This window comes from Solanum pennellii, chromosome 2 (genome assembly GCF_001406875.1).
Source record: "Solanum pennellii chromosome 2, SPENNV200".
NCBI classification, from domain to species: Eukaryota; Viridiplantae; Streptophyta; class Magnoliopsida; order Solanales; family Solanaceae; genus Solanum; species Solanum pennellii.
The window spans coordinates 39,765,135-39,778,263 of record NC_028638.1 but is presented as its reverse complement, the minus strand read 5'-3'; the positions used below and the strand labels follow the sequence as shown (position 1 = coordinate 39,778,263).

Below are 13,129 nucleotides of genomic sequence, written 5' to 3'. Positions count from 1 at the left end.
CCTTTTTAGTTTGTAATTATATTAATTCCTTAAAAAGTAACATAAATCTGATACATTAATATGTAGCTCGAATACATTAAAGAGTCTCGGATACATTATAACATAAATCGAATACATAATATGTAGCTCAAATACATTAAAAACTAGCTCGGATACATTGTAAAATAAACCGAATACATAATATGTAGCTCGGATACAATAAATACTGACTCAAATACATTAATATGTAGCTCGAATACATTAAAGAAATAAGCAATTTTAAAGATTTTTAAAAATATAAAAAAATATTAAAAATAACGAAAATATAAAAAATATGTATTTCCGTAATTTTTCCTTATTAATTATACATGTCGATGCCATGACACCCCGCCCATATACATAGGTATCCGCCCTGAGAGAAAGTATATGCTTAAGAAAATGACAATAATAAAGGTATTTAAAAAATTGCTTTAAATTACAAGATTTAGATCTTAATAGCGATGGAGATCAATTAGGTAATATATACTTCTCAATTTAAATCATGTTTATGCCATTAAGTTATATTTACTTCCTATTGATATCTAACCTATCTTATTTTTAAGATTCAAATTTTAGATTTTAAGAAGACTTGTCCATTTACGGCCCACATACATGTTTGATATACGGTCCAAACATGAGTGGCCGTAAATGATCTCTGCAGACAACTTCTATAAATACTTAAAATTTGATGTATTCTCTCATTTCCCTTCATTTCACTCGATTTCAAGAGCTCCGGAACCCTTCTCCTCGCATCCTAGGGCTAAGGTAAGTGTTCTTTGATGTCTCGTGAATGACGCCTTCATAAAACTGTATTTTACAAACAGATATATATGTGTAACGATTGATCTGTTACGTCTGATTCTACTTAATATTCTATTTTACATATAGAAAAAAATTGTGAATTCCATTTCATGTGTGTGTAACAACTGATCAATTAATTTTGTGATTATTTCTCGAAGTTTTCAAATTGCAGCAATTGTCTCTAGCTAGACCTTCTAGGACAGGGGCCGAGCTAGATAGCACCGAGGGGTTCAAACTCTCTTAACGAAAAATACACTATTTATATTTGATTAAAAATAACTGAACAAATAATAATAATTTTTTTCTTAGTTTATTTTCAGTATGTTATGCATAAGCATGATATTTTTGGATAAAACCATAAGTAGCAAATCAATTGTTAGTTTAAGCTTTGATGAGATGCTATTCCTTATAAATAGTGGTTGTAATAAGCTTGAATTATACACACTTGCACATATAATATATAGTCTTAATTTATTCAGTTGTTGGATCTACATAAAACACTTGTTCAAGTGTGTCAGGACTCAGTAGACCTCTAATTTTCAAGCACACAAACTTTCTGTTAATTGTCTCAAAATATAAAACTTCAAAAACATAACAAAGGTAAGGCCTCAGACATGCCAATTAATACTTTATTCTTTTAATTTTTTGATTGTACATAGAATTTTAAAAAGTATTCTTTTCTGAATATTATAGTCTTAAATTATAAATACGTATAATGTATCAAAATATTTTATAATCTTATAATCTTAACTATCACAATAAAAAAGCTATTAAAAATGAAAGAAATATTTTTTAAAAAATTAAAATAAGTCAATCAAATTAAAATATAGCGTGCATATATTCTGTTTTTAACCCTAAACTTAGGATGGTCCACTAACATTGTTGTCACTTGTTTTACTAGCCCTATGACTCAACTTATACTACAAATAGTTTACTTCAGCTGAAATTTTCTAGTCTAAAGTATTTTGTCAACTTTAATTAGTAATCCAATTATAAGCTCTCATTAATATATTTTTTTCATCTATTTCTTGTAAAGTTTTAGTTTTTATTTGCTTTTCATTTTTCAGCCATCACTCCTTGTAATCAAGTAAAGATTTTTGCTTTTGGAGGTGTTGTACTTTAGTAGATTTAATGTTGAAAAAGTTTAGTTCCTTCACCTTTATACTACTAAAAAGCTTGTGTATTGGGACTCTGCCTGTAACAGATATTTTTTTGGAGAAAAAGAGTATATATGCACCACTTACTTTAATTCTTTGTCAAAAGGACCTGCCTTTTCTTGGATTTTTTTTGTGCCTTTGCAAGTTTTTTTTGGTGTTGAAAGTTGAGTTTATGTTCATGGCAAGTTTTCAGGTTAGTTCTTGAAAAGGGTGTTGGGGAAAGATATTTGCAAATGCAAGTAACCAATTATAAACACAAGCGTTCCAAGAGGTAACCAATTTGATTTCTTCCTCTTGTTATTGTATGTATGATTCCTGTCTCAATTTACGTGGCACCATTCTGTTTTCGAGAGTTCAACTAGTTAAATATTTTGAATTAATTATTATATGTCACAATCAATATTTATGTTGTTAGACTCTGAAATTCTAATGATATCACGTAAATTGAGACAGATAGAAAGAGAGCAGTGTTTTGTAATCTCTCTTCTCTGTTTTTTGTGTTTGGGGTTTCTCTAAGTTGCAGTTTTCTTGATTCAATTTCATTGGAGTTGGTCTTAAAAAGCAAAAGTTCAAAGATTTTGTAGCAAAAATGGAAAAAACAAAATTGAAGGGCTTTTTGTTATTTTCTCATCTTGTTAATTTCCTAGTGTTTTCGTTTTTCTGAATGAAGTTTGTTTATTGTAGGAGCCATTTTGTACTCCAGAAAAACGTTTTTTTTTAGCTTAACATTTTCTTTACTATTTGATCTTCACAAATGCAGTTTCCCGTATACACGCGGATTCAAAGACAATGTGGATCATTCAGTGGAGGATTTTAGTCAATTGAATTTGGTAAGGAAGCTTCCATGTGTTCATCCTGTGTTTATGTTATAGCTTTTATAGCAAAATGTGACAAAAAAGTTACACTTTTTGTAGAACTTTTGATCCTTAACTTGCATTGTAGCTTCTCTTCCTTGTGCGCGTTCAAATTTGTTTTTACATCATCAAACAATTGCCTAAAGTTACAAATTTCTCTCAAAGATAAAGGAAGGAAAATGAACAACGAACACACATCTTTGACATTTGAGGATTTATATATATAATATGTTTATTTTTTGTCTAGGATAAGGGTGATAGAAATGACTGTAGTAAGAGCAAGAAGAAGCAGTTATCTGAGGAAGTCAAAAGTTCTATGAAGGAAGAGGTAAGAAAATTGAGATAATGAAACTGTTAATTAATTCTAGTTGGTTCAACAGATTATTAATGTATAAAATTGGTCGAAAACTTAACTACTTTACAGATAATGCAACTCCAGAGAATATTAGAGCACCAACTCACAGTTCGACGTTCTCTAGAGAAAGAATTGGGATATGAATCTTTATCGCAAAACATCACTCAGGAGACAATCTCAATGCCTGAGGTATCTCCTCCTGTTCCTTATAGCCTTAATGACATACTCTAGTATGACTTATTATTCTGGTTACTTCTACCTGGAATAAGTTTTAGAGATACCGATAATAGTTTGTGTAAATTTAAGCATTTCAAACTTCTTACATCTCCTTGTGAAGTAACATAGCTAATGTAAAGCTCAAATACTGTATTGTAAATTGTTTTCACCATCGCCCTCATGGTTATTCTTGTCAAAATTGAGTTTTTTTGGTGTTGTTTTTAATACCTTCTGTTTTGGTCATGTGTCTTTTTCAATTGAAATCCAGCCAACAACAGATTTGATTAGAGAAATTGCAGCACTAGAGTCGGAAAAAGGGCGTCTGGAGCAGGATCTTCTTTCGTTATATAGTAAAAGAGCTTGTGATCAACAGAACTCATCCTTGTATCCTCCCACAAGAGATGACATACTAAAATCTCCTATGTATACCAAAATGAGAAGGTGCCTTCAATTTTCTAAATCTTATACTAAAGTGAGAAGGACAAATTCTTGTGCTCAGCCTGATAGACAGTCAGTGTCAAATCCATGGAAAGAAACAACTAGTACAACAGAAGACAGAGTTAGAGAATCTGTGGTCCATCGAAGTCGTTCCTCACTAACTCAACATTCGGATTTGTCAAAGAGAGCTTCCACAACAGGGGATATACCAGGCAAAGCTTTGCGTGCTTGTCAGTCTCAACCTTCATGTATGATGGAGGTACGTTGTATCAGAGATAAGTTTTTACTGCACTTTTTCCTTTTTGACGAAAAGAGAAATGCTAAGATATTACTTTTGTATCTATCCATGTTATAGTCTCAAAAGTGGAGTACTGAGAGTTTTTCTTTAAATGGTCCTTTGCAGTACGCGCAGAATTCTTCTTCAAATTTAATCAGTTTGGCGGAGCATTTTGGCATCCGTATTTCTGATCGTGTTCCAGAGACACCAAACAAGTTGTCTGAGGACATGGTAAGGTGCATGTGCACCATATATTGCAAACTTGCTGATCCTCCACTTGCAAATCCGTGTCTCTCGCCAACCTCATCCTTTTCATCAATGAGTGCCTTTTCAACGAAAGACCAAAGTGACATATGGAGCCCAGGATCAAGGAAAGATTCATCGTTTGATGTTCGTGACAATCCTTTTCATGTGGAAGGATTGAAGGAGTCCACTGGACCTTACAGCTCAATGGTTGAAGTACAATGTATATATAAAGATGGTCATAGACTAGGTGATATTGAGCCTTTGTTGCAAAATTTCAGGTAAGGAAATCTGAGATTCAAGCATCTCGTGGGACGTACTTTAGCAATTTCTTGCTGTAAAATCCACAATAATCTTTTACATTGCAGGTCAATTGTTTCTCGCCTAGAAGTAATAGATCCCGGAAAATTGAGTCATGAAGAAAAGCTAGCCTTCTGGATTAACATACATAACGCATTGGTGATGCATGTAATTATCCTTCTTGATTAAACTTTCAGAATTATAGGTCAAGAAATCTGTGAAGTTCCATATCCACTCTGAGCTTACGATATTTTTCAACTATTCCTATCTAGGCATTTTTATCTTATGGCATTCCACAAAAGAATGTGAAGAGAGTTTATCTACTCTTGAAGGTCAGTGAGACAAACAAATTTCTTCGTCCATAAGTTGTTTGGTGGATTGTGTCTAATTTTTTTACTTAATCTAGGCTGCCTATAACGTTGGTGGTCATGTAATCAGTGCGAATGTGATTCAGAACTCTATCTTGGGATGTCCGGTGTCTAAACCAGGAAAGGTACACCTCTAAAACAGTTTCCTGTTATACATTCATTTCTGCTTAAATTGCATATTCAGCAACTATGTTCTTTACTACACAAAACCTCTACAAGTAGTCATGTTAGTTCAGGAACTAGCTTTATTTGAGAATCTCGCAAAAGCATCTAAGGATCTTCATTTTCTTGTAAAAGTCTTCTCCCTACTGTATTCGTATTAAGTGACCGATTCTCATGCCTAGTATTTTCTGATCCCTTACACGTCTCGTTTTACTAGTCTTTCATAGTTGGCATTCTCAAATTTGGTACTTGTATTGCAGTTGCTTCGCTTGTTACTTTCTTCTAGGGGAAAATTCAAGGCAGGAGATGAAAGACGAACCTATGCTATTGAACATCCAGAACCCCTTCTGCACTTTGCACTCTGCTCAGGCAATCATTCAGATCCTGCGGTATTGTCCATAATCTTCCTTTCTCGTTAAAAGCTTGCGATTATCATTTTTCCTTGTACTCAATAATAATTGAATTGCATGGCATTGAACATTGCTGCACTATCTTTTTACAAGGCTAGAAATTGACATCAGGATTTGATGAACAATTATGACATTTGATTGTCTCACGAGGCAAACGTTTCCATTGTCAGGTACGAGTTTACACACCGAAGAGAGTGTTTCAGGAGCTAGAAGCAGCAAAAGAAGAATACATTATAGCAACTTTTGGTCTGAAGAAGGGTCAGAAAGTTGTTTTGCCCAAAGTTGTGGAGTCCTTTGCTAAAGATTCTGGCCTACTTCCTGCTGGTGTTATTGAGATGATCCAGCAATATTTACCTGAATCTTTTACAAGAAGCATAACGATGATTCAGCAGAAGTATTCTCACAAGAACATCGAATATGTACCTCATAATTTTGATTTCCGGTATCTAATCATGAAGGAGCTGGTGAAATCCCTAGTTTAATGGTGCGTTAAAGCATGTTTATGTGCTTTTAGAGATTTGATTAGTAGTAAATACTTTGACCTCAAACCAATAGGTCATGAGTTCGAGTCTCGTTAAGGCTACGTGAAATCATTGTTTATCTCATGTGGAATTATTGAGAGTGGGAAAAGATTGTTTTGTGAGACCTCTCTTTTTCTTGTGTGTTTTCCTTTTCAGAGGGAACTTTCCTTTTCTCTCTTCTGTATAACTGCATACAAATTTTGGAGTTAAGAAATGGAGGATTTGACTGAAGAATGCCTACAATCTGTGTTTTGTATGCAACATCATTTTTTGGCTTCAACTTTTTGATATATAATTCAGATTCACATTTGTTGTGGGTGTGGTTGCATCAATCAACTACCTCTTAATCCCAAGCTCCTTTTTATATTAAGATTCTCCCAGGTCAAAGGAATTCAATCAGAGGCGGATTCAGGATTTTAAGTTTTATGGGTTAACACTAAGATTCTTAGCATTGAACTTATGATATCTTTGCTATGGGAACTAACGCTTTCTAACTCTCTATGAGGAGTGAAAGCCGCTTGACGGTAAGGAGAGAAGCTCCACTCTACTTCAATTAAAAATTGTCCCTCACTCCACTCAGTTATGAGTTCGTATCTACTATTTCTTGCAATTTCATGAATCTTTAAATATATATTTATGTTCATCCCCCTTGCAATCCTTCCATCGTTTAAATTCTTTGTTTGCGTCGTTCTCTGTTCGCAGTCTATGATGTATGTTCCTTTCTTTATTCTTTGTGTTGATTGCATTTGTATCTCTCTATTTTCTACGTTGAAAATAATGAATTCAAATGAACCTTGTGTCGATAAGCTTCTCTACCTTCAATAAGTTCTACTGAATTCTATATAGAAGAAAAAATTTCATTCTTTTAGCTCCCCACCTTAATATATACGACATTTATTTGAAATTTCAACAAAATAATAAATCTTTGAAAATTCGTAGTTTCATGTAATGGATTCCAAATTGAAAACTAAAAGTTGAAACCCATCAAATTTAAATTCTAGATTTAGTAGAAAATGAAAAAGAGAATTGGAGAATAGCAGCAAATGAAGAAAGTTACCTTCTTATTATAAGCTACAAACTTGAATTTACCTTACAAATCACAGATCAATAAGGTTTCTCTCCAATTACATTTCCAGGTGGATTATAAAAACACACAGTAAGAGTAGCAGCTCCTTTGGAACAAGTAGCTTGTGCACAACCCAATTCAATTGATTTCTTCCAAATAACTTGTGTATAAACTCCACACTTATCATCCCCTGTACATGAATTATTTTCATAGCTATAAAATTTCTTCTCAGCAACCCAAGAATCGACCGCCATTCGTGGGGTCACCACTGTACCACTAGCCCATAATTGATTGCCACCATATTTCCCATTACTTAAATTTGCAAAGCTGCAATTTTGTTTGTCCCTTTGGTAACGAACGAGAAGACTAGTTTCTTTTGCTAACATTGGACTCCATGTCAATGGGCCTACACCCACTTCACTTCTTGCCTTGTTATGTACATCCAAGAATTCTTGCGCCGCGCGGGACGGTGGAGTTGCGGCGGATGTCGGCGGTGGTGGTGGAACTGTTTGGCATGAGATGTGAATTAAGGTGGAAGCAGTGGCTAATAAGAGGAATTGGAGGAAGAATAAGTTGGTCATTTTGTTTCTCAACTTTTAACTCTGTTTTCTTTTCTTCATCATTTATATAGGTGGGTGTGAATGATAGTTCAGAGGCGAAACTAGAATTTTTTGATAAAAGGATTCAATATACGAAGAAATAGACATATGAAATAGCCGAAGAGGATTCGACGTTTATTATATATACTTAAAAAATATTTTAATCATATAAAAATAATATAATTTTCACCGAAAGGGATTCGAATGAATCCTCTGAGCATACTGTGGCTCTGCCACTGTGATAATTATGCCAAAAAAATTATAATACTGACATATCTTTTTTTGTTTTCTCATTCGTATTAAACATTACTTCCTTTCTAAAATAGATATCTTATTTTTAAAAGATTCTCCAATTTCAACAAATCAAAACAATAGGATGCAGTCATCTAAACACGATATAATCAATATGATTTGAGTAATCAAAAATAAAAGAAGTTCGATGAACATGTTAATAACACGACCGACATGGTGCTCTTTTTTTAAAATCCCTAATGATTTAGTAAAATATTAAATAGGATTGTACAATTGGTTTTGATATATTCATGTGTCATTTTCCTCCATAATGGATCTTGTTCATGTGGGGATTCATATATTGGACTTACATGCCCAAGATTAATGCACGTGACAACCTGCCTCCCCACTGATCTACGCGCACATAATTGAACAAAAACAAAGAGGTGTGACATGACATGATCTTTTACTTAACTCGTAGAAATATTTTTAGATCAAATTATTTATAAAAATATTTTGATATAACTTAATAGTATATTTAGCCCTTTTATCTATTACTATCCTAAAGTTTGATTCTTTTTGAATCCTACTTTGATAATGATGAAATTAGACATGTGATTTGCTTATATATTTACCAACACCTCAAAATCAATCTTCCATGTAATTCCATTTAATGCTATGTGCTGTACTCCGTGTAGTGGCAGGTGTTCACCCACCTTCTCTATGTGTATAATCGAAGTTGAATTTAAATGAATATATCCGGTGTGAATTTGACTTTGAATGTCAAAATTCATTCATCCGTCTTTTATCATATAACTAATAAAAGTATTAGGTAATTTTTTTTGATTTTTTTAAATTTTGATATGAATTTTTTGTTTTTATTTGTACAAGACGATAGATAATACTCATTAAAATATTCAGAAGTGTACCAAACTAATTTGGAAATCATAAAAGATAATAATTATTGTCTTTCTGTCCATAATTATTTGGCAGGTATACTAGAAATAGATGTCCAAGATTAATTGTCAATTTAAATAATTAAGAAATAGCTAGTCAACATTTTAAATTTTGCCCTTAATGATGGTGCAATTCAATTGGAAAGTTGGTTAGATTTTTGATATTCTTGGTTTAATGGAGTTATATTAGTCAAATTACACCTTGTATTGAATTTTCCTTGAGGGGTGTGCATGATCTTACAATTACAAACAATTGTGGATAGAGAAAGTATAAAATTACATGTAATTCATTCATGATGACTTAGTTTGCTCGGAGGGTGATTATCCATATAGATACAGGGGCGGAGCTACGGTTTCTCCAGGGTGTCCAATTGGACACCTTTTTTCGGAATATTTCGTTATATATATAGGTCAAATCTTACTATATATTGATATATTAAGTATTTTGAACACCCTTAACAATAGTAATGAGTCATACAAGTGCGGCCAATGCCTAATAAGAGGCTGTTTTACATTGTCGTTGAAAAGTCAGAAATACTTATTTTTTTAAAAAAACAAAATGCTTTTATTGCAAAATTAACTGTTCGGTAAATCAGTGAAAATGCTTTTAAATTGACGCAGAAACAAATTATTATGTTGTTGGAAAGAAGCTAAAGATTTGTTTCTTAAAACAAAAAAATATTTTTCTCAAGACCAAAATATCATTTTCATATATATGTATATTTACCAATATATCTCTTATTAATTAATTAATATATTTTCTAAGCTTGGTAAAATTTCATTCTAGAATTTTATTTTTTATTTTTATATAATAAATTTTATATTTTATATATTATTTTAAAGAATTTTAAAAGAGGTAAAATATTTTTGCAAGATTAGAAAAAAAAATTACAATTATAGATTTCAGCCTCTTAAAAAAGATATAATATTGATTGAAAATTTAACTATGTACATTTTAAATGAAATAAAAAAATTAATTAATGTTTTATAATAGTTATTTAAAATAGTTTCTCTCAATAAAATATTTTTAATATTAAAAGTACATTAGTAGTTGTTCTTTTTTGTAATTTGATTCTCAAAAACACTTTTTAAAAAGATCAGTCAAAGGCAATTTGCTTATCAAAAAAACTTTTCAAAATAAATTAATCAAATATAAATTATTATTTTAACCCATAAACACTTTTCTGAAAAGTCATTTTCACTAATTTTAATTAGTTCTTAAAATACAAGCAAAATTTTACCATAAAATACAATCATATATTATTACATTGGTGAGAATTTTGCTTCCACCTTGTAATCTCCTTTTTCATTTGCTCTCTACAGACTCCTATATTTTAAAGAAATATATATATATAATATCATATACCATTAAATTAAAAACAGTGTCACCAGATATAACTTTGTTAGTTGGGAATTAAAGAAATAATAAAAAAATAAAATAAAAAAGAAACATGATTAATTGTCTATAGCTTATTACAAGTAAACTTATCATTAAGATGTTTTTTTCTTTTGCCAAAAAGTACAGAATGTTACTTTGCTAATGTGATCAACATTATTCTTTCTATAGATGGACTAAAAATATATAAATTTTTTTTTTTTACATTTTTAGCAATAATTGTTCTCAGTATTAATGTATGATAATTTTCCCCTTTTCAGTTATTAGCGCATTATTGTTTCTCAACAAAAGAAAAAGTAGCATGACAACCATGAGTGAGAAAGACCAATTCCGTAGCAGTTGTGGTGTTGAAGAAAACTCTGAAAGTTTGCCTATTGAAAACTCACCTCAGAAAAAAGAGAAGATTGAGACAGAATTTGAAGAAATTGGCCTCATTGATAGATCAGTCAAGCTACTTGACGCTCTTATTGTTCAAATTCTTTCTGGATTGTCCATAACAGATGTCCTCAGAACAACTATTCTCTCTAAACATTGGCAATACTTCTGGACTTCTATTGACAACCTTGTCTATGACAACGAGGAGTATTGTCATTCAGATGACTCGATGGTACATAAATTCATTTCCTTAACGGATAATGTACTACCTCTCCTTAGCTCCTCTAGCATTAAAAAGTCCAATCTAAACTTTGTGTTCAAATCTCATGATGGAGTGTGTATTATTTTCCCAAAATTGACAAGTGGCTCGAATTTGCTGTGAATACGAAAGTGAAGGATCTATGCCTGAAAATAGGTTATACTAATGATGCGATTGAGAGTGACCAACCCTACAGTCTGCCGGATGTTTTCTGTAGTAGTTCATCGATTGTAAAACTCAAATGTGAGAATTGCAGAATATTAGACGATTGTGTACTAAATTGGAAATCTCTGTAGAGTTTAACACTAGGAAGTTTGTTTATCCGGGATGAACACATATAGCGTGTAATGTCAAATTTTCCTCAATTGGAATCCTTGAATCTACATAGATTTTGTGGTTTCAATCGCTTGCACATGACTTCTTCAAAATGTAAGAGACTGCAATTGATTGATCACTATCATCCTGTGGGAGATTGGTATTCATTCAAAGGTGATTGTTACTTTGAAGTTGTTGCTCCATATGTTGAACATTAAACAATTTCTGGGAATTTTGATAATACGGAAATTGAGCTCAAGGACTTGTCATTTTTGAACATTACACAAACATCTTTAGGTTGTAGGATGGGGGTAATGATTGCGAACCTAATTAATTATCTCTTGATTTACTCATATAGTTTTGATCTAGTACGTGAGGTTAAATTTTGGTTCCTTATTTGATTTAAGCTGGAAGCTACCAGTTATTACAAGAATAGAAAATCAATAGAGTTCCGAAGTTTATACTTAGAGAGTAAAACATAAAAGAGATGAACAAGAAATAAAAAAAGTTGGCATAACCATTGCTAATTATTTTAATTAGCACTAACCAGTAACATTAGTAATTTTTCTAAAGCTATGAAGAATATAAAATTATTTTGTATCTACTTCACGAAGTATGTTTGATTTCTAACATTCTTTTTTGGGCTAGCTAGGCTGGAAGTTTTTGTAAGCCATGTAACTCAATGTACTTATCTTGTATTCTGCCTCATTCTTCTTTTTTGGTGATTTTTTTTTCGATGTTGGGCAAGGAAGACGTCTCCTTACCGTTGTTAGAATGCAGATGGTTGACAATAAGTTGTTGTATTTCAAAACTTTCCTTCGTCATGCTAGACAACCTCTTAAGGTCGACCACTAATTTGGAAAGTTTGATGATATTTCCTGATGATATGCCAGTATGTTACTTAAAGGTTGTTACATTTTATTTTTTATGTGTGCAATTCATGTTCTTTGCTATATTTGTTAAGCTTACAACCTAACCTGATTTGTGCTTCTTGGGTATCTATAGTACTACTCATTTCTTCAGGATTATGCTATTTTGTATTTGTATCTGTGTGACTGAGACAAAAAAAATTCTATGAATTCTTGAAGTTCTTACTTGAGCAGCAATAAATCTGGAGAAGATGGTTATAGTGCCAAAGCACAAGGGATGCAACAATTGTTCTACTAATATCTCACAACTGATGAAGTCTTTGTTATGTGGAGTCCATACCCATTGTAGATAAACATAGCAAAAATGGTTGAATTTTGTTTGTTGATTATTGTTAAAGTCAACAAATGTTGCAACAAAATTCAAAGCTCACAATTTCTTTTTTCAACTAAAATCTTAGCAAGATTTCTACATAGGTGAAAATGTTGAAATCTTGTGTTTCTTGTGATGTCATTGGTGACATCATTAGGAGTAGATTTTCCTATAAATAGAGAGCTCTTGCTCATTTCAAAATGCACCAAAAAGAATTACAAAGGAGAGAAAGAAGAGTGAGGCATCACAGAGGAAAATAATCTGTGAGGAAAAATAGAGAGTGTGAGCGATATTGTAGTGAGGTGAAAAAATCAAAAGAGTGTTATTTCTTTTGAATGTGTAGTGGTCTTTGGAGTTTTACTCAGACATACAAGTGTAAAATCCTTACTATAGTGATATTTGTTGCTCCTCTCAGGTCGTGATTTTTTCCCTTATTTATGAGGGTTTCCACGTAAAATCTTGGTGTCATTATTTCTCTTTTATTCTCGTTGATTAACCGTATTGTTGTGTTCCGCATTTATTGCCTTTATTACCGCAAGTATTATTTCTGTTACGAATTTATTCCCAACAATT

At 32.0% G+C, this 13,129-nt stretch overlaps 2 protein-coding genes and 1 pseudogene across 3 annotated transcripts; 2 read left to right on the top strand and 1 right to left on the bottom strand.

Annotated features, from left to right (window-relative positions):
• Positions 1-680: 680 nt before the first annotated feature.
• Positions 681-6,363, top strand: LOC107009439. Of its 2 annotated transcripts, none has more exons than XM_027915099.1 (12): positions 681-783; positions 2,170-2,247; positions 2,737-2,806; positions 3,084-3,158; positions 3,255-3,374; positions 3,670-4,098; positions 4,243-4,640; positions 4,728-4,827; positions 4,932-4,991; positions 5,066-5,152; positions 5,450-5,578; positions 5,770-6,363. In XM_027915099.1, exons 1-12 carry the CDS (start codon positions 707-709, stop codon positions 6,079-6,081), a joined length of 1,935 nt encoding a protein of 644 aa, XP_027770900.1. In that variant the 5' UTR covers positions 681-706; the 3' UTR covers positions 6,082-6,363. The 2 variants fall into 2 exon arrangements, with proteins under 2 accessions (XP_027770900.1, XP_015064263.2); XM_015208777.2 differs by having other exon boundaries at positions 684-783; positions 3,078-3,158.
• Positions 6,364-7,154: 791 nt separating this feature from the next.
• Positions 7,155-7,796, bottom strand: LOC107010345 (STS14 protein). The gene has a single exon (XM_015209621.2). It carries the CDS (start codon positions 7,765-7,767, stop codon positions 7,225-7,227), a length of 543 nt encoding a protein of 180 aa, XP_015065107.1. The 5' UTR covers positions 7,768-7,796; the 3' UTR covers positions 7,155-7,224.
• Positions 7,797-10,510: 2,714 nt separating this feature from the next.
• On the top strand, positions 10,511-12,376 carry LOC107010008 (annotated as a pseudogene).
• The last annotated feature ends 753 nt before the right edge of the window (positions 12,377-13,129 follow it).